Below are 25,523 nucleotides of genomic sequence, written 5' to 3' on the forward strand. Positions count from 1 at the left end.
TTAGAGTAATCAATACTATCTGAATTGGATTATTCTTCATAGTCTGGTAACCACTACATCATTTCCCCAATATAACTAGTTAGTAATAAATCAGGTAGAGTCTAGAATATTTATAATTTATTTTGGTGAATATGCATTTCCTTCTGCAAATCAAAATACGTATGAGCATATAGATCTCTAACCTACTTACCTGAAAAACAAAGTTTATTCTTTAAAAGTGTAATTTAGTAACAGTTATGAACTTTGATCATACCTGGAGAAAATTTGGCTTGGGTTAAAAAGAAAAGGTTAAAATGACTGGGGGACTAGTTATATGCCAGAAAAAGTCAACTTTATCTTAGGGAAGAACAGATTGTGAACCATAATCTCCTTTATCTATCTTTAAAAAAAAGTTCATTAGTACTTCAAAAAAATAATCTGTGGCTATCTCTAATTACAACACAGAAGAGTCTGCTATAATTTCTTTGGGATGCAAACTGTCCAATATAATTCTTAATATAATGATTCCCAGCAGCTGATTAGTAAAGGCAATTAATATATGAACAAAGTAAATATCTGAAAGTTTATCATAAAAAAGAAGAGGCATAAAAAACATATTACCATGTAAGATTGTCTTTTCCTCTCCAGGTTTCTCTTCTTCCTGTTTGCCTTTCTTCTGCCTCTTTGCTGTAATTTCATCCAATTCTTTTTGTTCTTCCTAAGGAAATTAAGGAGTGAATTTTTAAAATGGATGTTCCAGAACCCCATCCTGGCCACTGCTGATCATAAATTCTTTACAAGGAAGTGCACTTTTTTGGTGAAGCAATAACTGCAAGTATGTCTCCTAGGATAACAATCTCAACTCTTTGGCAGATTACAAAATGGCATTAAACACACAGTGTTCTTGAACTTTTAAACTCATTTAATACAAAACCTCTCCTTCTGGAACAGCTAGGAGTAATTTAATGTATAACGCTAATTATGTAAGTGAAAAAAATGAGGTAATTAGAAAATCTAGTACATACCAGAAATACAGTGAATTTGAGTAAACAATGTTCTTCACAAACAGCTTTTAATAGTCATAAGGACATAAGCAATGACTATAGATTTGTGACACAACTTTTATGGGAAGAGCAGTAAAAGGAAGTGGGTGGTGGTGTTTAGTCGCTAAGTAGTGTCCAACTCTTGTGATCCCATGAACTGCAGCCCACCAGGCTCCTCTGTCCATGGAGTTTCCCAGGCAAGAATACTGGAGTGGGTTGCTATTTCCTTCTCTAGGGCATCTCCCCGACCCAGGGATCAAACCTGGGTCTCTTGCATTGCAGGCAGATATTTTTTTTTTAATCAGACTTTGTCATGAGGGAAGCACAAAAGGAAAATAGGGTAGTAATAAATCCTTACAGTAAATAAGAAGTCAAAATAAATAAAGAGCAGCATATGTGTATTACTGACATAATTGGATATGAGATAGAACTAGAAAGTAAGCATCCTGAAGACAGGATTTTCTCTTAATCTTGTTCTTTGCTGTATCATAATATTATGAAAAACATATGTATAGATATACTACTTTGTTAAAATTTAAAAAAAATTAAATAAAACCCACCAATTCTAAAATCATAGAAAGGCTGATTTTGTAAATACTATCTGAACATTGGTATCAGAAAAGCAACTACCATGGCACCTTAATAGTATTATCAAGGTGATTTTTATTACCAATTGTTCAATACTGTATTTTAGCTAAAAATTATGGAAGAAAATAAATCAGAAAAATATAAACAAAAATTATTCCAAAGAAAAACAAAGGAATCTTACAGTATTTTCTCAGTCAACTAAGGCAGAGAACTTCTGATGAGTCATTTAGTTCTCTAAGGAAACCTCATTTATTAACACAGATATCCTTCATTGAGACATAGCATACAGCTGAACTGGCAGTGAAAAACATCAAAGCTTACTTCTGAAGGTTTGGCTACATCTTTTTCGTCCACATATTTTGCCCACGGTCCCAAGAAACCATCAATATTAGATGCATCATTTTCTTTAAATTTTTTCCTCTTTTCTGTTTTCTTCTGACCAGTTTCAAACACAGTTAAACCTACATTAAAAAAAAAATCACAAATATGGGTATTTTCTAAAGAGATTTACACACAAGCACACACACACACACACACATATTTTCACAGATTTATTTAAAACACAAAATAAAACCTATATGAATCCAGACATATGGACTCATGCTATATATAGAGAGACTCAATCTTCTGGGCAAAGCAGCTTTCTACTGCTTCAACTGCAGTATTTTCCAAGTTCTAATATATGTGAAAAAAAGAGTCAGCTATGTAATCCTGCCATGGTACACAATCTTTTAATTAATCACAGACCTTTATCAGTAGATTTTACCACTTTCTGAAAGAAACAGCAATTTAATAATGTTAAGTAATGAAAAATTTACCTCTGAAAGCAAGAATAAACAAATTTCTCATTTATAGCCAAATTAGATAAAATTTCATTAATAACTATTCCTTGCTTCACTATATTATAATGCAACAATATAAAGAAGGTTTCACAAGAATCTGGATTTCTTCCAAGTGAACTCAATCTAAACTGGACCTCTGATATCATATATCTTAACAGGAAGAAAAGAGGATGTTTCTAGTTGGGATTCTCATTTGATCAGTACAAAGTGGCATGCTGTGTGTAGTCATTAAATTGGAAAAAGAAAGGTTTACCAGAGCCATGGTCAAAATTTCACTGTTAACTGAGAATCTAGCTACATAAAGATGTAACTTGTAGAGGTCTAACAAAGAGAAAACCTTACCTATATTAATTCAAATCAGTTTCCTTTAGGCTGTGTTATAACAAAAGGTTGTTAAAATCCTATTTTTACAACAATCTAGCTCATAAACCAAAGGCAGCTTGATCATATAGGCTATAGAGTTACTAAGTGCCTTCATACAAATAGCATATTCTTTTTCTATCCAACATTTTATGGATAGGATTCCAAGAGGCTGATGAGCTTTGTGGCAAGTTAACATTTAGAGTATGATGCTTTGTCTTATAATAAGTACAAAATGAACACAGGCACAAACATATGTTTTAAAACACATATTCAAACTCAGCTTCAAAGCAACCCTTAAAGGCAATTTCCACAGATATACACAATGATATTTTTTTCTGCTCTGTTAAAATGGAGCTTTACATTAGTGTTGAGAAATAAATTGCTAAAATTAGGTATACATTCATTTTCATTTCTTAAATGATTTCTACAGTGTTGGCACTGTGCCAAGAACTCACCCTCCCTGCCATAGGTATGACTACCTTTTTTTCCCTACAAGGCTGCACACCTAGTAAGGAGCAAAAGCAAGCTCTAAACTAACTATATAAATACATTGCTCTAAACTATATCACTCTACTGTCTCAAGTTTAAAAAAATCAGGAGCTAAATTAAATATTAGTTCTTTCCCTACTCCAAAGTCAACTTACAAACAATAAGTATAGTTATGTATATTTGATATTAAATATTTCAAATAAATTACCTTGATTTTTTTCAGCTTCTTCTACAGAACCAATATACTTAGTAGACACTTGATGATTATCTAATGAAGGGTCCAATGCATAACCTGAAAGGAAAAAAGTACAAATAACTGACTCCATTTTTTTTCCATTTACAATTCATTTTAATTCTATGCATATTTACTCATTTTACATTTTCCTTCCCAAGATGTTGAAAACAGCTTCTTTTGTCTGTCTTCTTGTGACTTTATTTCTTCCTTATTTTCTAAAAATGTCACAGCTTCTTTTATCATCAAGATGTACATAACAATAATTCTATCAGAAGCAAACCAAATTTTCAATTGTAAAGTTGCCTATGAGAGGCAAAGCTGCTCAAGATAATTTTAAAGGCCTTCATTGTGTTGGATCTTTCTGTGCTTATCTCCAAAAGAGTTATCACTTTATCACGTTCAACTGTCCACTCACTCTGAGGACCAATTCTTCTTCGTGGGCCATGTTTCTATTCAGAATCATTAACCCAAAGGAACAGGCTAGGAAGCCAAGAGGAAAAGGAAGAATAGGACAAAAGAATTCACACAAACCACTGAGAGACTAAGAACTCAGAGAAACACCAAAAATGCGAGCTAAAAACAAAACAGTAGCATAAGTGAGTGGGATGATACAATAAAAGAGACTACCTTCCCAGATAAGGAATAAAGGTGGCTGTGATAAACTAAATAAAATAATACACTTAGATTATAACACTGCTACAACCATTTAAAAATGGGAAGAAACGTAGGATTAATGTTCATTCTATATCCTAGCAGAGTTACAGAGTGATAAGTATAACACAGGTAATGCTGAATTCCTGGACCATCTCCTTCATCTCTCATAGGTAACCCTAGTACAAGGTGTCAGGAAGGTTTCTTCCCTGGTACTAAGCAAATCAGAGAAGGTAACAGAAAGGTCTGTAGCTTTACATTACATATACAGGAGTGAGAGGAAACAAGTAGATAAGAATTACTACCTGGAGCTAGACAAGAATTTTTCATGAAAAAATGATAAAACTTTAAAATTAACCCAAGTTATACTTGCTTAGTACCTGGAGGGGGGAAAAAAAAAGGACTGCTAAACCTGAGGTTGGTTAACTTGTTTACTAATTTAAGTTCAAATAAGTGGTTCTCAGTTCTAAGATTTTTCATAAGACCATACATTTTTTAGTTTGCAAGAGCTACTCCTTTTATTCCAGGCTGCCTAAAATGGTATATCCCACATTCACTTTTTATGTCTTTAACTCACTAAATACTTCATTCTGTGTCCTAGCCCACTCTCTCTTGATGGAAGAGGCAAAAAAATATCAGCTATTTTTTCCCCCCCAAATAAGCTACTTCTGAATCTAGGTCTAAAGCCAACTGAACTGCTCTAAATGCTTACTCTTACTATAGGATAGCTTAAGAAAAGTAGCTATCAGTATAAACTTTGTAGGTATCTGCACTGACTTTTTACTTGTTTTATTTTGTTTTAAAGATTTAAGCTATCTAAGCTACTGCTTAAGGCCCTTCTTTCTAAGTCTTAAAAAAATATGCAAAATCTTTGTAAATTTGTTTTATTGTGGGCTAGGATATAATAAATTCATGATGCAACAGGGTTGGTTTTTATGTACTGCACATATATTTTAGGTTTACATGGAACCCCTTATATATAAGCAATGGGTACAATGCATTTATTTTGTGGGATTGGAAGTGTCATTGAACTCTTTTTGGAGATTTTAGAGGTATAAAATCTTTTGCTATGAATTTGTCACCTGTTAAGTCCATTATAACCCTGGCATGGTGAAATATAATTTAATATGTGACAATCTTTTTACAACCAGTTTCCAAGAATATATTATGGATAAATAACTAAGACTATTTGTACTAAACCTCTAAACTAATTCAGTGAATCAGTTTACATCACTCTTTAAAAACTGGGAAAAAAAAAAACCCTTTCCAACATTAGACTAAATATGTAAACTGAGATAAAACCAATCAGTGGGTATTACATAGATCTTGAAAATAATAAGCTTTGAGATTATAAAGTAACACTGAAAAATTTTTATGACAGAATATTGATTTTAAAAAAGCAAGCTGCAAAATTTTCAGTTCAGAAGGATTATAGCTCTATAATACAAATATGTATAATAAAAAAGACTTGGAGGAATAAATTTCACTAAAAGTAGACATATTAGTATAATAGGATTATAGGTAACCTTTTTTTCCCTCTTTCCTAAATGTTTAAAATTTGTTTATGTTATTTTTTAGTGAAAACAACTATTATTAAAAAGCATCACTGCATACATAATATTTCACATGATACTGCTTTCTTAACTTTTGCGGGGCCCTCCCTTAAAATAATGGAAGTTAATGGCAGATAGGACAGAAAAAGATTACAACTACAATGGGCATAAAAACATTCTCAGTTACTTTGCTTAACCACTCTACCAAAAAGTTCTTCAAAGCAGAAGGTAATCAAGGTATCTCTCAACCTACAGATGTAGATTATAGGAAGACATAGAAAACGTGCCACCAGATATGAACAAATCTGATATAAGTGACCAAACTTCTGTTCTGTGGAACCAACAACAAGGACATTATTATAAAGACCATCTTCTTTCAGAGGGGATTCCCAGCTTTGTATGCACATTAAGTTGTAGCCATTCCATTTCTTGACATCCCTCAGTAATCAACAGAAAACTTTTCAGAGAGATTTGAGAAAGAAGTCAACCAGTACATAAGAAAATAAAAATATAACTCTTAAGACTCTTTCTCTCTTTAGTCGCTAAGTCATGTCCAACTCTTATGACCCCATGGACTGCAGCCTGCCAGGCTCCTCTGTCCATGGGATTCTCCAGGCAAGAATACTCTTCACTCTATCCTGTTATTAACCAACTTCAACAGCAATCTGCATGTAACAGTCATTCAGTATGAAGTGCTATCAAAAAGTACAACAGAAAACATTCTGTTTTTAAGACTGCAGAATATTTCTAGTATTCAGAAATCAGAGCAGGTTTAGAATGACAACTAAAAATACTAGTGCACCTTCCCATTGCTATATTTACAGATATGTATAAGAAAACACACTACCCTCTTAAGGCATCCAGATCAATAAATTTAAAAAGTCAGAAGATAAAATTGATTATTACACGCACATACACATCATTTCTAATAAGGTTTAACTTTAACTCTCTTATCACCTTACCATAAGTGGCAAAAGTTCTTCTTTGCTGTTCAAACATAAAATCATTGATATGGGCTGGTTCAGCATATCCAGAAAGCATATTTCTAGGGGCAGCCATTTGCTGGGTTCTGAAGGGATTTTCTGGTCCAAACTGCAATGTTATGAGGAAAAAAACAATAAAAAACATTCTCAATAGAATCAGTAGAATTATTGCACAGTATATTTTCAACTCTGAATTATCAGGGGCCGTTAACCTATTTGGGGACTTGCTCACCTCACATGATTCAGGGCAACCAGTCAGCGGCTTGTTAGCACTGTTTGTCAGCCACTAGCACAGGACAGGAATCAGCTCAATCTATATGCAGCTGTTTAAGTTTAAATTAATTAAAATATTCAGTTCTACAGTCATTCTAGCCATATTCACGAGCCTAACAGCCACATACAATTATTGATTACTACATTTTCACCATTTCAGGAAGTTCTATTTGACAGTGTTGCTCCAATTGAGACTCACTATAGTTTTGTCTAAACCATGATTTGGGGATTTTTGGAGTGGTGATGTAATTAAAAAAACACGTTTCTCAGCTACTTGATTATGAGTTTCTCAAAGGTGCAGACTTAGAACCCTCATACTTTTCATACTGCCTGGCCTATAGAAAGCACTAATGAAGGAAAGATTAATCAGAATCTGACTGGGGGAAGAAGACAGGAAATAGACAATAAAAGTAAACTGCTTGAAAAAGTCCCTAGGAAAAGACATTACAAATGTATACACAACTTCTCTACTCTGAAAAGTCACACTATGAATGTCTGAAAGTTACATAAAATAGTGCCACTATTACCTATTTGTTTCCAATGGTTTGAGTTCCAGAATGGCTTTCCAAATGTTATGTAATTTGATGTGTACACAAATTCCGGAAAGTTAGAGAGGTATTCTCTTTCTCATGTTAGAAATGAAAAAAAAGTCAAGATGACATATCTTACCTGCCCAGAGTCAATAATTTGCTTAATGCTATTAAAAAAGGTATTAGGAAAGTTCAGTTCTTTTCAGTTTTAAAATAAAGAATAAAATGAACTTCCTACTTTGGAAACAGTAGAACTATACAGGTCAACTGTTATGATGTTAGAACTGTCATGAAGTTAGAAAGATTCTGATGTTAAAACATCTTAGGTCACTACCATTAGAAACCACCTTTTCCATTATACACTTCCAGAGCCATAAATATAAACTACTGACCTTTTCTTAACCAGAATGCTGTCTTCTCTATGTATCAACATTATACTATGCACACAAGTCTGAATTTAAAAGTTAGATTTGCTTTATAATTTTTTCTGCTTTAGAAGAAAATAAATTACTATAATATTCCTTTCTAATGACAGCTTACATTTCTAGGTTTAAAATGATTCAATCTTAAGATATCTAATTTATAGATAAAGATTTTATTACTCTTTATTCTAAATTAAAATGTAGGACAGGACAAGACTTTGTAGCCCATGTTACTTCTTCCTGTGCTGATAGGTGGAAATGCAGGGGAAAAAAAATCAAGATTGCTGAATGCTGAAGTTACAGTTAACTTCATTCAGTTATTAAATTTATTACAAAAATAAGAACATTCATAAAAATAAAGATAATAAAACAACTTAAGTTTTCCAGATGATCTAATTGCTACAGTCAGTTAACATCTGCAAAGCAGCATGTGGTATTTCTGGGGATAAAAAAATTCTAAAACAATAAAAATCTCCATTGCCCATATCATTACTACTATCACATATAATTAATTACCAATCATTATGCTTGTAACTTCTGATTTGAAAAAGCAAAGTACATTTCCATAGTCTAATTTTATTAGGATTTTACAAAAAGAGAATAATTCTTCTACAGGTCATACATGTCAAACTGTCTATCTTTTACAGAAAAATTCTCAGTGTTAAGAACTATGATTTCCATAAGAATATAGATCCATATATTCCAGTAAAGTATATCTTGTGGTGTGTGTACTATTTTTTGTTTTTTTTGATCAAACCATTTTATTGAGGGGCTTCAAGGGAGGGTTGAAAGGCTGGAAGAACAATGAGATCTGACGTCCTACTCCTGGTTGGGATGTGCCCAACTTCATAGCCACCAAAAGCTGTGGTGCTGCTCTTAACACAGTCTGAAAATTTAAATGCGCTTGGACTTTATAAATATCTAAGCTGTGACAACAACAACGACAAAATCTTCCACTGATACAGGCAGCTGCCTGGGGTAGGATTCATCTACTTCTAGCTCTCCTTAACTTTCTGGTTACTGGCAGCTATCAGAGCTGACCTCAAAGATATTGAATGTCAACAAAGGAAGGCGGAGAATGTTATTCAGCAGGGCTCAGCTCTTACCAATTATTCTCCCAGAGGTTCCTGGTCTGTGTGAATATGCAAGTCTTAATTCTTGGTTAGCCATTAAAAAATAAAACAATGCCTATTTAAAAAGACACAAAACTGATTTCTAAATGCTTCTTTTCAATTTTTGGTAGTTAACAAAGTTTAAGTGTAAATTTACATTCAAATAATTTTTAAAAATAGATATTCAAGTTAATTAGGTATGAGTATTCAATAGTTTTCAGCTCAGATAATACTGAAGTACACTGTTCAGTTCAGTCGCTCAGTCGTGTCCGACTCTTTGTGACCCCATGGACTATATATATAGCACACCAGGCTTCCCGGTCCTTTATTATCTCCCGGAGTTTGCTCAAACTCATGTTCACTGAGTCAGTGCTGCCATCCAACCATCTCATCCTCTGTTGCTCCCTTCTCCTCCTGGCCTCAATCTTTCCCAGCATCAGTACAGAAGTACATGGTAGTCAATTGCAATTGTAAATCTCCCATATAAAATGTACATATTTAAATATTAATTCAGACATTGCACCAAAAAAGAAAATGTTTCTGAAGTAAGCAAGCTTTCATCTGAGTGAAGCAGTGCTTTATTTATAAACTCAGGAGAAAAGCATTTTTAATTTAAGGCATTAGTTGATAAATCTAAGAGACCACGTATTATAAGGCAGTGGTTCTCACGTCTTTAGCAGGCAGAGTACTTGAGGGTTGATGCCTTAGTAGCATGCAGCTTCCCAGGTGGTGCTAGAGGTGAAGAACCCACGTGCCAATGCAGAAGACTAAGAGACACAAATTCAATCCCTGGCTTGGGAAGATGCCCTGGAGGAGGGCATGGCAACCCACTCCAGTATTCTTGCCTGGTGAATCTCATGGACAGAGGAGCCTGGAGGGTTATGGTCCATAGGGTCACAAAGAGTTGGACACGACTAAAGCGACTTAGCACGCATGCCTTAGGAGTATATCATAACATCACAGGAATTAAGAAATTTCATTAAGTAAAAAGTGACTATATGAAATAAAACCGTAAGTTCACAGATAGGGAAAAAAACCCTAAGTTATTGAACAAGTAATTATTCTTAGATTGTTGCTAAGTTTTTCATGAATATTTATTGCAGTAATCAATGTATAAAACATTTATAAACAATTTTAAGATGAGAAGAGTATATTATTATTTTCTACAATTTTGGAAAAGCTCACCGCAATTCAATTTTATTTGCAAATACCTCAATCTTGTAAGACATAAGCACAGTTTAAATATTACGATAGCACATTTTATTAGCGGTTCTATGACCTTGAACCTCAGTTTCCTCATCTGTAAAATAAAAGTTCTCATCTATCTGACTTCTGAAGTCCATTCTAACATTACTATTTACAGCAGCCCTTCTTAAAGGCTTAAACAGAAGCCTTAAACAGATCTTAAACAGTAACTGGCATTTCCCCCCTCTAAACTTTTATATTTATTCTATTCTTAAAAGTAGTGTTATTTTAAGGAGTATGAAATTCTCTCTGAGGCTTATGGGCTTTATATGAGTCTAGAGAAGCTAATAAATATACTTTTCTCTAAGTGGGTTCAAAATAAAATAGCAATTCATTAATTTATAATATTATAATAGTCAAAACTGCAAACTACACTGTGGCCTTCTAAATGGTCTCATAGTCATGGAGTGATTGTTAAGAATGATCAAATCCCCAAATATGGCACCTGCAGGCAGTATAATTCCACAGTTAAATTCCTCACTCTAAAATAGGGATACGTAGGGTCGTAGAGAGGGCTAAAGGAGATAAGGCATACAAATCCTTCAGGGTGGTACCTGCCATAGAGTAATAAGTGGTTGTTTTATTTCATTAGTCTCCATCCCTGCTCTTTTCCATCATGCAAACCTTTAAAATAAATCTTCCTAAAAACTCATCTATTAAATCAAGACCAAACTCGCTACCTTGGCCCCCAGAGCCCGTGCAATACCTCTGTACAAAGTGCTATTCTAGCCTTAGCCTGTTCTCCCCTACTAATAATGACTAAAACACTACTGTTCTTTCTATTTTGTGATCTGGCTCATGCTGTTCCCTTTTGCCTAGAACCTTTCCTCTAAAGGCCTACCTAGCCATCAATGTCAATAATATTAACATAAATAATAATAAAGGCTATAATTTATTAAATGCTTATTATTCTGTGCCAGAGAGTTTCCTAAGCACAACATATATTATCTCATTTGTCTTTATAATTTAGTAAACAGAAATAATCTTCATTTTACCTATGGAAAAAAAATAAGGTAATTTAAGATCACAAAAGAGCTAATAAGTGGTCTGTGTAGCCCCACATCTCATGTTGTTAACGTGGACTGTATTGCTCATTAAAAAAAAAAATTGCTTGTTACACATACCTTCATGAAACTTCTGTCTTTACAACCTCTCCTTAAACTTAATGCAAACTCTCCTTAAACTTAAGTAGTGCTTTAGAGGCACTATAGAAAATAGTCTGGTCTCTTTTCTTTCTTAAAAACAAAACAAAAAAACACGTGGCGTATCCTCTCTGGTAAACACTAGCATGAACAGAGGGATTAAATCTTGTTTCTAATGATGGATTTTCAAATCATGAGAACTTGAATTTCATCTAGGAAAGCTCTGGTAACACTTTCCAGACTTTGTCAAGTTATTCAGACTCTACTCAAAAAGTTCAAAGTCGGTAATTTATGTCACAGACAATTTCCTTGTAAAACTGTAATTTTTCTTCACTTTTCAGCCTCATCACTCTTTTCTTAAATTGTAGACAATAAGCATTGAAATGTTCCTAACATAAACCAGTTGATACATCTAATGTGAGGTTCCCTAACATAGGGTGGGGAAGAACAAAAAATTAAAGGACTGATAACCCCAAAACAAGAATGATAAACCTAGTGTCTTGTCAAGAGCATCCCACATTTTTTGACCTTTTGAATTTTTCTTGAAAGTTTTGAAAAATAATCACACAGCAATATGTTAGGTTATGCACAGGATCTAAAAATTTAAGAAAAAAAGACTTTATAGAAAATACACTAACATAAGAATGTCACACATCATGTCACTTTCAAATTTTCTCATTTTCTGAATTCACTGGCTTAAACTGAAGTACTTTACATTATAAAAAAAACACATATATATATAATAAAAACATATATATACTACCTCCCTTTAAAGCACCAGCTAAAATAGTGCCAAGAGCTAGAAAACAGTCTATGATTTAACAGGTGATAAGGATTTAAGAAATAATGGAATAAAATAAAATTGTACCACTCTCAAGAGACAGAGAATGAGATTTTTGCTTCTTGTACACTTAAGAGAACAGCCTGAGCACGAGCACTGACATCCTTGGCTGCACTACGGTGCCACTGCCAAATTTTAAGTGACTATGGAAACCTAAGCAGGCAAAAATTACATGAAATAGCTTATCAAAAAAAAAAAAAGAAGGACAATGACTATATGCCAAAAAATGAAAAAAGTACTTCTTTCTCCACCAGGATCCAATAAGATACAGCTCCTCATCTCCATCTTTAAAGTGCTCTGAAAGATCCTGCTACTGAACTGGTATTATTATTACTTTTGATAACGATCTTTTTCTGACATCTGTATTTTATCAATCAAGCATTCTTTTCTCCTTTTCAAAGGCTAAATATCTAGAAATCTAATCTTTTCTACAAAGGGTTTCTGACAGTTTTCACTGTTTGTTTCTTTCTTTTTCCTTCAGCTTTTTTAGTGCTTCCATCACCATTTATCATCAAGAAAAAGAATTCATAAGATGTCTGACTCAAAGCAAGCAATCAACAGTGTGGCTATTTTTGAGCCATGACCACGTCAGCATGGCATCTCTTTTTACTGCTTAACACAGCAGCATTTGTCACTAGATGTTTCATAATATACTATGCATTAATGATGCTAATCAACCAAAATTTTTTCCCTCATGGTTAACTTGTAACACTCCCTTATCAACACCGAGAGGAAGATGTTAACTAAGTCTGCATCTAAGAATCAGATACATTCTTACAAAAGTGTACTATTTAACTTTTGGAGAATAGAAGGATGTATTTTCCTTTCTTTTTTTAATTGAGATGTAAGTAACATATAACAGGAGATATTTTCTGACAGTTTAAACGGTGTACTTTCATGAGAAAACTTTGAAAACTTCACCAACTGTTTATCTACCTATGTATGGGCTTCCCAGGTGGCTCAGTGGTAAAGAATCCACCTGCTAAGCAGGAGATGTGGGTTCGATCCCTAGGTCAGGGATCCCCTGGACAAAGAAATGGCAACCCACTCTAGTATTATTGCCTGGGAAAAACCAAAGGACAGAGGGCCTTCTGGGCTATAGTCCATGGGGTCACAAAAGAGTTGGCTTAGCAACTAAAACAACAACAATTTAAATACATCAGCAAAATACACTCTTAATCCAAGACATTTTCTTACCTCAGGAGCAAACATGGTCTCATAGGTAGGATTATACTGAACCTCTTTGACGGCAGGGTCAAGGTGAACTCCAGTCTCCAAATCTTCCTATAAGAACACCAAGTGAACATTAAAGATATGACAAGTAATTACTATATTTTAGAAATTACATTAAGGTCACACTAGCCATCTTAACACCAATTCTATGAAGATTACACTAGTACTTATGATACTAGTGATACCAGTCACTTCTGATACTTTATGATTAATCACTCTAACAAGCAAAGGCTAATAAAAGTATATCATGTAAACAGTTATAGGGGTTAGATTGCATAACAAAAAGTTTTTCCTTCCAAAGCACTGGCCATCTCATCTGAACAAATTAAAATTTCTAAATAAGTCAACACCACTCAAAGCCTTAAAGTAAGAGAGTCCAAAAGAGAGTCCTTTTTTATTAACTCAAAAGGTCTGATCTTCTGGCTCCAAATTCAAGAGAAGCACACCTTCTTCATTCAGCACACCTTATTAGATATGTACCTGGATGGACTTGGTTAGGGACTGCAGAGGAAACAGAAGGGGATGACAGGGCCCAAAACTTCTAAATCTAATCATCTATGTGTTATTATCTATGTCAACTCTTAAATTCATCCCCCAACTTAATGAACATAAAAATCTCATCTCCACCAGAGAATCACTGGTAGTCTATCTTGTGTAACCCCACCACATGAACAATTATAAATTACAATTTGCTAGCCTGGATCTCTTCCCTGACCTCTAGGGATTTATATATCTGAGCTTCAACACAACATCTTTTCTCCCAGGATGTCTAATAGATATTTCAAAATTAATATATCCAAAAAGGGAACCTCTGGTTTCCCCTTCCTCAGTGACTCCTGCTGCTGCTGTGAAGTCACTTCAGCTGTGTCCGGCTCTTTGTGACCCCATGGAGTGTAGCCCACCAGGCTCCTTTGTCCGTGGGATTCTCTAGGCAAGAACACTGGAGTGGGTTGCCATTTCCTTCTCCAATGCATGAAAGTGAAGTCGCTCAGTCGTGTCTGACTCTTAGCGACCCCATGGAGTGCAGCCTACCAGGCTCCTCCATCCATGGGATTTTCCAGGCAAGAGTACTGGAGGGGGTTGCCATTGCCTTCTCCGGGTGACTCCTAGCCTTTTCTAAATGAACCGTTAATTCTACCCTTACATCTGTTCAGGTGAAAATTGTCAGAGTTATCCTTGGCTCCCTTCTTCCACATTGTACATCCAACCCATCAGCAAACCCTCTATCTTCTCTGGACACCCAGAGTTCACCCACTTTTCAAAGTCCTCTTTCACTATCACCTCAGTTCAACTTATCTTCTTGCACCTGGATTATTGTAACACCCTCTGAACTAGTCCCTGCTTCTGCCCTTGTCCACCCACACCTCACTCCATAAGGTGTGGAGTGTGACACCTTATGTGTGAGTCTTTTAAAATATTAGTCAGATTATGTTACTCTTTCACTCTTAAACCCTCTGGTAGCTTCTCCGCTTAGGAAAAGAGCTGAATGAAGGCCTGCAGGGCTCGTTACCAAGTTGTTCTCAGAAAGTATGGCTCCCAAGGGTAGTTTTTATAGGGCATTGATGTCTTCCTGGATTGTCCTGCCTCAAGCATTTACTATGAAAAATGTGCTGTCGCTACATGTTTTATTTACATATCAAACAGGTTATAAACAAATGTCCTTTACTTTAATTACGGTATTCAAGTTATATTTTGAAATTTTTAAGGAAGTTATATATCATACATGATTTGCATTTCAGTAAAGCTGAAATTACAAATTGCCATCATAAAATGAAAAAGTTTGAATCTAACTGGTTGAGAATTTACACTCCATGATCTGTCCTTTATCCTTACCAACTCTGTCTTCACCTAGCCCTGTGCTCACTTTACTCCAGACTTGCTGGCTCATTTGTTATTCCTGAAATTCACCAAAAGGCAATCTTATTTCAGGGTCTCTACACTTACTCTTCCCTCTTCTTGGAATGTTCTTTCTCTGGATAGCCACACGACTGTTCTATCTCCTTTCAGGTCTCTGTGTGGTTTTTCTATTTTCCCTTTACCCTGCTTTATTTTTCTCCATTATATTTTTCACCACCAGACATATTTATTTTCTACTTCCCTCTATTAAAGTATAAGTTACAGAAGTTGGACTTTGTATACACAAATGTGTCCTTAGCCCCTGGAACTATCCCTAACATACCACCATCTTTATTCTGACCTCTTGCTGATGTACGATACATCTGTCAACATAATGCTAAGATAATGCAAAGCAATATGGCAAATTTTGCAGGACAGGTAGGATATCACGAAGTGGACAGTGATGCTGGAGAAGCAGTGTCAGACAAATGAAGATCTGGTAGGGTCAGACCAGTTAACGAGCAAAGGTAGAAACCTGACAGGAAGAATAATACTATAGGCACAGTTATGGTTCCAAAATTTTGTCACTATTAAAACACCCTTCACTGAAGCAGGCAACCTACTTACTCAACTTCACAAAGATACAGTCCGGTCTGACTCCCTTAAACGTCCTTCCTCTCTGTTTCAAAATCGTCTACCTCTTTATCTTATCCTTTCTTTTGACTTCAATCTCCACCCTCAATTTTTGTCTGCCGTCTTGACCACACCTGGCCTCTGGATCCACATACTTGACAGCCTGTTGAGATTCATTATATGGATATTTCACAGCATCAAACACTTAGCCGTGTCCAAAACAGAAGGTACTCTCCCCTCAACGCTGCCGTCACACACTAACAGAGCAGGCACTGAGTCTTACTGATTCTCCCCAAAACACTTCTCCAGCAACCCTATTCCCAATCTCCATTCTCTGCCTCCGAATGCATACTTCATCATATTTTGCCTGGTCTATTATAATACATCCTTATCTGCTTTAATGTGCCCCATTTTTGGCTTATTAGACTAATTGCTGATTTTTTAAAATACCCAGCACTTTCATGTTTTCTGTGCTGTTGGCAATGTTACTTTGGTCCTTGTTCATTTCCTTCATTATCTGATAATATGTCATCTTCTTTTCCCTGATACTTTCTCTCCTCTTGGCCCAGGAAAAATGTTTTTCATCCACAGTTCCAAGAGATGTTGCTCATAACTCCTAATAGTCCTTGTAATATATTATTTGTTGCACATGACTTTTACTTACATTTCATATTCTTACTGCCTAGTAGAATGCAGGGCATTAAGTCCATGTTCAATAAATATTAGTTAAATGGAAAGAAATGTCAAATCCATAGACAAATTAGAAGATGAGGCTGACTAAAGACCACTGAATTCTTCATTTACGTCACAAAAAACCTTGGCCAGAGCAATTTTGGTAATGGGGTTAACTATGGAGAGCTGGTTGCAAGGGGCCGAGGTATAACTGAAGATTTAGGAAAATAAAAGACAGTAAAAGACAGTAAAAATTTTGCTCTTTCAAGACATCTGGCAGTAAATAAGAGACGAGGAGCCAGATTGAAGGATTTTAATGGTAAAATTCTGTTTCTCTCTTTTTTAAAGAAAAGGCTAAGCCAAAGATTCAGTCACCATAAGCTACAGACAAGGCCAAGTAGGGAGAAACATATGATAAGAATGAGGGAGTAATCAAAAAGCTGTGGTCATTCTGGAAGAGGCGTGGGAAAGTTGAATCCGGGAAAGAGCCGATTAGCCTCTGAAAAGAGAAGGAGGTGAAATAGAGACTACAGTAACAAGAATGAATGATGGGTGACAGATGTTTGGAGTTGGTGGGAGATTTTGGGAGTCACAGATGATCTTTTAATTTTCTTTATGTAGTTAGGAACATACACATCTTCAAAAAACAAGGGCAGTATCTGGATTCACGTATTCATTCAGTAAATACTGCCTGAGTGCCTACTATGTGTCAGACACTGTTCTAGGCCCTGTAGAAACAGACAAAGCTCCCTGTCCTTATAAAGCTTATATTCTAATAGGGAAGACAGACAATAACCGATATAATAAGTAAGTGAATTTGCTAGAAGAGGTTAAGTGCTATGAAAAGGAGCATTTAACATCATCAGTGCCAGGACCAGGGTAGACACAGTATGTCACATAATCCTTACAACACTTTTGTGAAGTAGTAGCAAACTTAAGTCACTGACCCCAAGGTACCAACAGAGTAAGTAAGAAAAGGAAAAAGTTAAAGTAGCCACAATGAACAATGTTGCTGCTGCTGATGCTGCTAAGTCACTTCAGTCGTGTCCGACTCTGTGCGACCCCATAGACGGCAGCCCACCAGGCTCCCCCATCCCTGGGATTCTCCAGGCAAGAACACTGGAGTGGGTTGCCATTTCCCTCTCCAATGCATGACAGTGAAAAATGAAAGTGAAGTAGCTCAGTCATGTCTGACTCTTAGCGACCCCATGGACCGCAGCCCACCAGGCTCCTCCATCCATGGGATTTTCCAGGCAAGAGTACCGGAGTGGGGTGCCATTGCCTTCTCCAACGAACAATGTTAAAGATACCTAATTAGCAGCAAACAAACAAACAAAAATCACTGGCAGAGTATGGGTCAGGGTTTTTAGTTACAAGCAAGTGAATCACTCACAGGCTGATGAAACTATATTGAATCCATTTGAGTTTCTCTTGGAATTCTCAAGGGTAGAGAATTAGCTTGGGGGAACAGGCACCAAGACAGGGTAAGTATATAGACGGAATCATAATTCAAAATCAATCATATCTCAAAACCAGTCCAGTGAGGACAAAAGGTCACTGTTACCAAATATGATTACTAAACACTAGATGCTGCTATCGAGACTTCTGCTTGATGGAACTAGATTATGCTGGTCACCACTGGTCGCCACTTAAAATATTCTTTCTTTGCTTCCTTGTGGATTAGCTTTAGATTAGAATTTAGGTGGGTGCATCTGTCTGTCTCAGCCCAAATCACAGCCCTAAGCCTTAGCCAACAGGGAGCTGGGAGAATGAGAATCTGGGTTTTCAGCTTCTGAGGCAGGGAAGGGTGTTAAGACTACAAAGGAAGGGCGCTCCGAAGCCAGGCCACCTACTTAAGTGATACATACAAGTTACCCCAGAAAGCATACCCGAATCTTCATGGACTATAGACAGTACATAGGGCTTAGCATCAAAACACAATACCATAAAGTTAAGCTGCATAAAAATGAAATTAAATTCTTTTCTCTCCTAATATTCAACTTATAATGATAAACTGCTTAAAAGAACAAGAAGCTTAGCCACATTCATACCTCCCCAGTGGTTTTTTTTTTTTTAGAAAACAGTTGCTAGAACCACTTTATAATATGATTTACCAGATCTTTCTGGTTAAGGGTATTTTAAATATTCCAAATTTGAATTACTTTAAACACAGTACCATGAGACATCAAGTTTTAAACACAAAATACAATTTTAAAAGAACTACTTTTAAGAAGCAACAGTGATAACTAATAAAAAATATGAATAGGTCCCAGTCTCTGGTTCCTGCTAATAAAATTACAGAACAAACTGAACAACTCTTCAGAAACTGAAGAGTTATTAATTTTACATTTAATTAGAAAAACTTGGACAACATCACAACCTTGTTTTAATACCCATGAGGAGTTCAGTAACAATTAGGCATGCAATTGAAATTAGCAGAGAATTACAAAGGATTTCTATTCAGCTTCAATTATCCATGAAAATTAAAGTGCAGTAAGTGAAGGGCACCCTATGGGTCAAATAAGTTTAAACAGGTTATCTTTTGTTGATTCAAAGTAATTTGAGAATAAAGTTAAATATTATTTACATTTTAGTCCTTTTCACATTTCTTAGCTGTTATACAAATAAGAAAATGGATATAAAAGCACTTTGTAAACTATTAAGCAGGACGTAAATATTAACCATTGTTACAGACTATCAATTTATGTTATAGGTTTTTTCCCCCAGAAAATGAAAATGAATAGACTTCTAAAATGGGAGCTTAAGTGGATGAGATAAAATAATAGAAATTCATATGAAGATACCTTTTGAGTTTTGCCCTTAAAAAAATACAGAGGAAAGAGACTATAATAAAAGATTAAAAGATAGAAATATTTCTAAAAAATTTGGCCCAGGGTTACCAGTGCAATTTCATAATTTTCAAATCTGGGGTTTTTATAGCTATCTTTTTGTGTCTGATTAGCTTAGATGCATTGTGGTCAGAGAATGTGATTATGATTTTAAATGTACTGAGGTTTATTTTATGGCCTAGTACATGGCGTAGCAAACTACATTTATTGGGCCAAGTCTAACCCACAGTATGTTTCTGTATCAACAAGCTAAGTAAATGTAAGATACTTACATTTTAAAGGGTTGTTTTAAAAAAGAAAGATGGAAAGACAGTAAGATGTGACAAAGACTGTATGCGGCTAGCCTGTTATATACGAGTCACTCAGCTGTGTCCAACTCTTTGCGACCTCATGGACTACAGCCCACCAGGCTCCTCTGTCCATGGAATTCTCCAGGCAAGAATACTGGAGTGGGTATCCATTCCCTTCTCCAGGGGATCTTCCTGACCCAAGGACTGAACCTAGGTCTCCTGAATCACAGGCGAGTTCTTTAACATCTAAACCAACAGGGAAGCTCAGTGGCCAGCACAGCCCAAAATATTTACTATCTGGCCCTTAACCAATCCTTGGCCTAGTATATGGTCAGTTTTTAAAAATTGTTTTATTAGTGCTTAAAACAATTTTCTACATTGAGTGCTATATCCTTTATACCCTTTAGATAGTTTCCTAATTTTGTTGTTTGAATTTTCTATATCATTACTGATATTGTTTTGCTTATTCTATCAATTATTGAAAGAGGTATATTAAAATCTTCTGCTATAATTGTAAACTTGTCAATTTCTCATAGTTATAAAAATTTTTGCTTAAATATTTTGAGCTTTTTACATTATTTTGTGCTAAATTGCTTCAGTCATCTTCGACTCTCTGAACCCTATAGACTGTAGACTGCCAGGCCCCTCTGTCCATGGGACGGGAGTGGGTTGCCATGCCCTCCTCCAGGGGATCTTCCCAACCCAGGAATCGAACACATGTCTCTTATGTCTGCTGCATTGGCAGGCGGGTTCTTTACTAGCGCTACCATTAGATGCACATAAATTTAAAATTGTTATATACCCCTTTGTGAATTGAGCCTTGAATCATTATGAAGTGATCCTTTTTCCATTTTAAGTCTATTTTATTGACCCTAATACAACCAATGCCATTTTCTTTTGCTTGGAATTTGCCTGATATACCATTATGAAAGTAGTAAGATCAGTCAAAAAATTAAATAATGGAAAAAAAAAAACAACACAATTTATTATTATACTAGCATAAAAATAAGATGCACCTAGAAATCTCTGTGGGGATTCCTAGGTGGTACAGTGATAAAGAATCCGCCTGCCAATGTTGGAGATGCATGCGATGCAGGTTCAATCCCTGGGTCAGGAAGATCCCCTGGAGTAGGAAACAGTAACCCACTATTCCACAGACAGAGGAGCCTGGTGGGCTATAGTCCACGGGGTCACCAAGACTTGGGACACCACTGAGTGACTAAGCACACACACAGAAATCTCTGCAACAAAACTGTTCAAGATATTGATGCAGGAAATTATAAACTTTCAAAGAAATTAAAAATCTAAAGAAGACCTAAATGAATGAATAGATAGAACACTGTCTTCAAACTGATCTATCATTCAATCCAATCCCAAACAATATCCCACTTGGATGTTAGCAAAACTTACAAGTTAATTATAAACCATATGTAGAATTACAGGGGACAAGAAGAGCCAAGACATTTTTGAATAACAAAATATGGATAGAGGTGAGGGGGTAGAACAACCTACAAAGATCAAAGCCATATTATTAAAAATATTCACACCATATACAAAACTTAATTCCATGGATTTATGGCTTAAATGTAAAAGCAAAAATATAGTGCTTTCGAAAGACAAAATAGGAGCATTTTTATGGCTTTGGTAAAAGAATTTCTCCAACAAGGAAAATCTGTGGCTTGTTATTTCTCCATAACAAGACACAAATTTGCAACATACATAATTGACATAGGATAATATCCAGAATATATAAAGATCTCCTACACATCAGAAGGAAGAGACAACCCAATAGTAACTTCAAAAATAAAATCACTAATAAGATATATGAACTCTCATTAGTGTTCAGTGATACGGATTAAAAAACTGCGTAAGTTCGTATTTTGCCAAAATGTTTACTATTAGTCACAACTTGACAATTACAGATGAATATATTTGTATGTTTCACATCTTTTCCCCTGGATATTTTTCCATCATTAAACTTACTAGGTATAAGCTTTTTTAAATAAAGTTTATTAACAAACAAGTGATGATCAATATCCCTTACTCTCTCATCATAGACACTAGAGCACTGGGGGGTTTAGCCCCAGCCCTATTTCTAATGGACCTCTGATACTTTATTCAATCTTTTCTCCTGGATTATCTTATTTATAACTTGAAGTGATTGAACTGAGTTCTAGAGATGTCCCCACACTCCCACCCATTCAGTATACACTGAATCTCAATGTATGTATTTTTTCAAGGCTTTGTTTTTACGTAGTCTTTCATTGACTTACTCACCTTATCTATCTCTCATAATTTTGTATACGAGCCATTGAAAACATGAAAACAAATATACACAACCACCTCAGGTCTCTAGGGTCCGGTCCAGAAGAAAGAAAAAAATTAACAAGTCACAGCAATGTGGCAGATGCTATACAACTGAAGTGTGGAAAGGGGGTTGAGGTAGACAGAGGAGGAAACATGCACTGAGACTGAACAAGAGTAGAGTTTTGCGGGGTAGGAAAGAAGGGAGGCATGAGGCAAGGGATTTCCGGGCAGAGAGGCTAGTGTGAGCAAAATCTTGAGGGGGATAAAAGAAAATAGGCTTTGAGGGCTTTGTGGAGAGGTCATCATGGGAGAATGGCAGGCCTCATATGTTATTAATACATAAGGAACTTAGAAATTACTGGGCAGGCAATAGAATGTCTTTGGCAAGGAAGTGATATGATAACACTGGAATTTAGAAACTCATTCTGAGTGCATTGTGAAGGGAAACTCGGGGTATGGAACTGGGAGACAAGAAAGAAGGAAGTAGAAAGTCCAGTTAGAAAGTTACTATAATTGTCTTGAAGAAAAATTATAAAATTATAAGAATCTGAACAGTGGTAGCAGAAAAGGAAACAGAGATTTGATAAATAACATAGGCACTATTGAGTAATGGTTCCTATTCATTACCAGGACCTATTACCCAATAGTAGAAATTCAGAGAGAAAGCAAAGTCAAGAATGACACTTGAGAGAAGTGAGGAAGATATAAATTAGGCTGTATCAGTAAAAACAGAGAAATAGAAATTGATTTGAGCGAAGTTCATGAAACAGACATGTTAGAACCATTTGAATGATGAGCTTCAGGGGCTGAGGAAGAAGAAAAAGGAAGACCCCTCTGTTCTAATGCATAGGTTGTGGAATCATTAATTGAAATGGGAAAAACAGGTAAAGCAGATCCTGAGGGAAAGAAATGCTCATATTTTAACACACTGGATTGGAAGTGACTGAGAGCTATCCTGGGAGAGAGGTTAATAGTTCTGAAGCTAGCAAGGAGTTTAGAATGGATAAGGATAGTGTGCCCGGCAAATGATTTATGAGATAGTTACTAATGTTATCCCATACTTTACCGATGAGAAAAAAGACACGGAGCACTTAAATAATTTATCCAAGGTCACAATTTGGGTAACTCATGGAGGTAGGATTTGCATTTTGGCAGTCTTGATACCAGAGTCTGTGTGAACCATTTCAGTATTCACCCGTGAGTCATCAGAAGTACTACAGGTTGAAGGCCTGGAGAGTATGAGGGATGCAAAATGGACTAAGAGTCTCAGGAGACATCAATATTGAAAGGGAGGGCAAAAGAACAGGAAAGAGAAGGCTGAGGATAGACCCATGGAAGCCAGAGGGAGAGAAAGTTTCCAAGAAGAACTATTTAATAGCATCACTTGATGCACATACTCAAGACGACAGAACTTGACAACTGGAAGCCCAGTGACATTACTCAGAGACAGTAAGTTTCCCAAGAGGCTAGGGCAAGGCTGCATTGAGCTGAGGAGAAAGTGAGAAAAGTGGGAGAGCTCCAAAAAGCTGAGCTGTGAAAAGAATGAAGACTCAGGAGGCTGCTGGAGGAGTATAAGTTTGAGGAGTTTGTTTTGTTATACAAATACAGGGATTCTAAGTATTCTTTCATACTTGATGTCCCTTTAAAAAGTAAAATCCATGAATAGCTCACTAAAAACCTGTAAGAGACTTAAGTTATAGCAACTGACTTGGGAACATCATAATTAGAAAGGAGTTTTGGCACACTGCCTCCCCTCACCGCATCCTGAGCTCCTGATCCACCCTCACTAGGCTCTACTGGACCAGTACCATCAACTGGGAGATGCTCTCCTCCAGCTCTAGACACAGACCTGTTTCCTCAGTTCTTCAAAGACACTCATCTCCTTGCCATCTCAAGGTTTGATACATCCTTTTGCTGGGAAACACTTGCCTTATTATGCACTTGGCTGGCTGTTTCCTGTTCCTCAAAGCCACTTTTTCAAGAAGACTTCCCTAAACAATCTAGAGAAGTCAAGCTCCTACCTTATTCTCTATTACAGAACTCTATTTCATGGAGTTGTTTTTTTCCTTCACAGTACTCTACCCACTCTGTAACCACTTCATTTGTTCACATTTTACTGACTGCCTTTTCCACGAAAATGAACGCAGCAAGCTTTCAAAGATGTCTGGCTTATTGGCCTCTGTGTCTTCAGCTCTTAGAACAGTTCCTGGGAAGTAACCTGTGTTCAATAAGCACTTGTTAAAGGAACTATGTAACCCAATTTCCTCCTCTATCACCTTCCTCAGTTGGGATCATGCATACTATTTCTTAAATTCAAGGTCTTTTCTCACTGCTTTGCCTTATATATGCACTTTTATTACACACCGAGCTTTCGGCTACAAGCTTTATTTCGTCACAATAATCCTCTCATGTATGTAGGTGCTTTAAAAATTATACCTCCATTATACAGGTGAGGAGACAGAGAAGGCTGTATAACTTGCCCAAGTTCAAACAAGTAGTGGAGCCGGGATCAGATTCTAGTTCGGACTTCAAAAACAAAACAAAGCCAGGCCGCTGCTCATTTAAAGCGAGGGCACATACTCTAGTCTGGGAAGTTCTGATTTAGGTTTGCTTATGTTGTTACACCTACTCTATCCAGGGCACATCCTAATCCAGAAACTCAAATTTCATCCCCTCTTCCTGACGACGGGAGGCAAGAGCAGGGAGTGGAGGACTGTTCTGAACTTCCAATTCCCAGCTTCTCCTGAGAAAGACCTACAGAGGGAGAAGAATCCAAGCGTTAGCCACTCACCTGTCAGGATCGAAGGACAGGTAACCCGGGGTCTAACAAGTGACTGTCGGATTCTGGAGCAGAAATGGACAATTCCCGCCGCGCACCAGTAGCCAAAGCGCTTACCTTAACTGCCACCTCCGGAGCGGAGTCCACTGCCACTGCCAGAGAGGGCTTATCCGAAGACGATTTAGTTAAGTGCATGAGGGAATCCGCGGCTGGCAGGGAACACCGCCCGCCCTCACTGTCCGAGTCCGATTCGGACCCTGAACCCGAACCATAAGAAGCAGCGAGAGCTGCAATCGCAGCCGACATGACGGCAACAGATAATCTGTGGAGACCAGGCCCTGGCGGAAGAAGGAGCAGCTTTAGGTCCTGACAGGTTGCAGTAATAGACATTATTTAGTTCCTCTCCTAAGAAAACATTTATATTTTAAAACAATCAACACAATCGATAAACTAGTATTAGAATAAGTACAATGGAACTCGGGGTTTGGAAATATTTACCTAGGGAAACAGAGACGATTATAATAGCTTACAACTTTCGGGACCTATGTGACTAGATTAAAGACTACGAGTTCCGAAATACCTTGAGGCCGCCAAATGCCACACTCCCGGCGTGCAGCGCGGAGGGAAGCGGAA

The 25,523-nt window shown here is 36.4% G+C and overlaps 1 protein-coding gene across 1 annotated transcript in view; it reads right to left on the reverse strand.

Annotated features, from left to right (window-relative positions):
* The window catches only part of CDC40 (cell division cycle 40), a 43,130-nt gene extending 17,907 nt beyond the window's left edge, over positions 1 to 25,223 (reverse strand). Inside the window, exons 1-6 of the mRNA XM_061131967.1 lie at positions 25,008 to 25,223; positions 13,489 to 13,575; positions 6,706 to 6,835; positions 3,513 to 3,596; positions 1,932 to 2,071; positions 601 to 697 (exon numbers count right to left, since the gene is read on the reverse strand). Of these exons, the coding sequence (XP_060987950.1) occupies positions 601 to 697; positions 1,932 to 2,071; positions 3,513 to 3,596; positions 6,706 to 6,835; positions 13,489 to 13,575; positions 25,008 to 25,196 (727 nt within the window). The 5' untranslated portion in view covers positions 25,197 to 25,223. The remainder of the gene's footprint in view (positions 1 to 600; positions 698 to 1,931; positions 2,072 to 3,512; positions 3,597 to 6,705; positions 6,836 to 13,488; positions 13,576 to 25,007) is intronic.
* Between the last annotated feature and the right edge of the window lie 300 nt (positions 25,224 to 25,523).

This window comes from Dama dama, chromosome 28, assembly GCF_033118175.1.
Source record: "Dama dama isolate Ldn47 chromosome 28, ASM3311817v1, whole genome shotgun sequence".
NCBI classification, from domain to species: domain Eukaryota; kingdom Metazoa; phylum Chordata; class Mammalia; order Artiodactyla; family Cervidae; genus Dama; species Dama dama.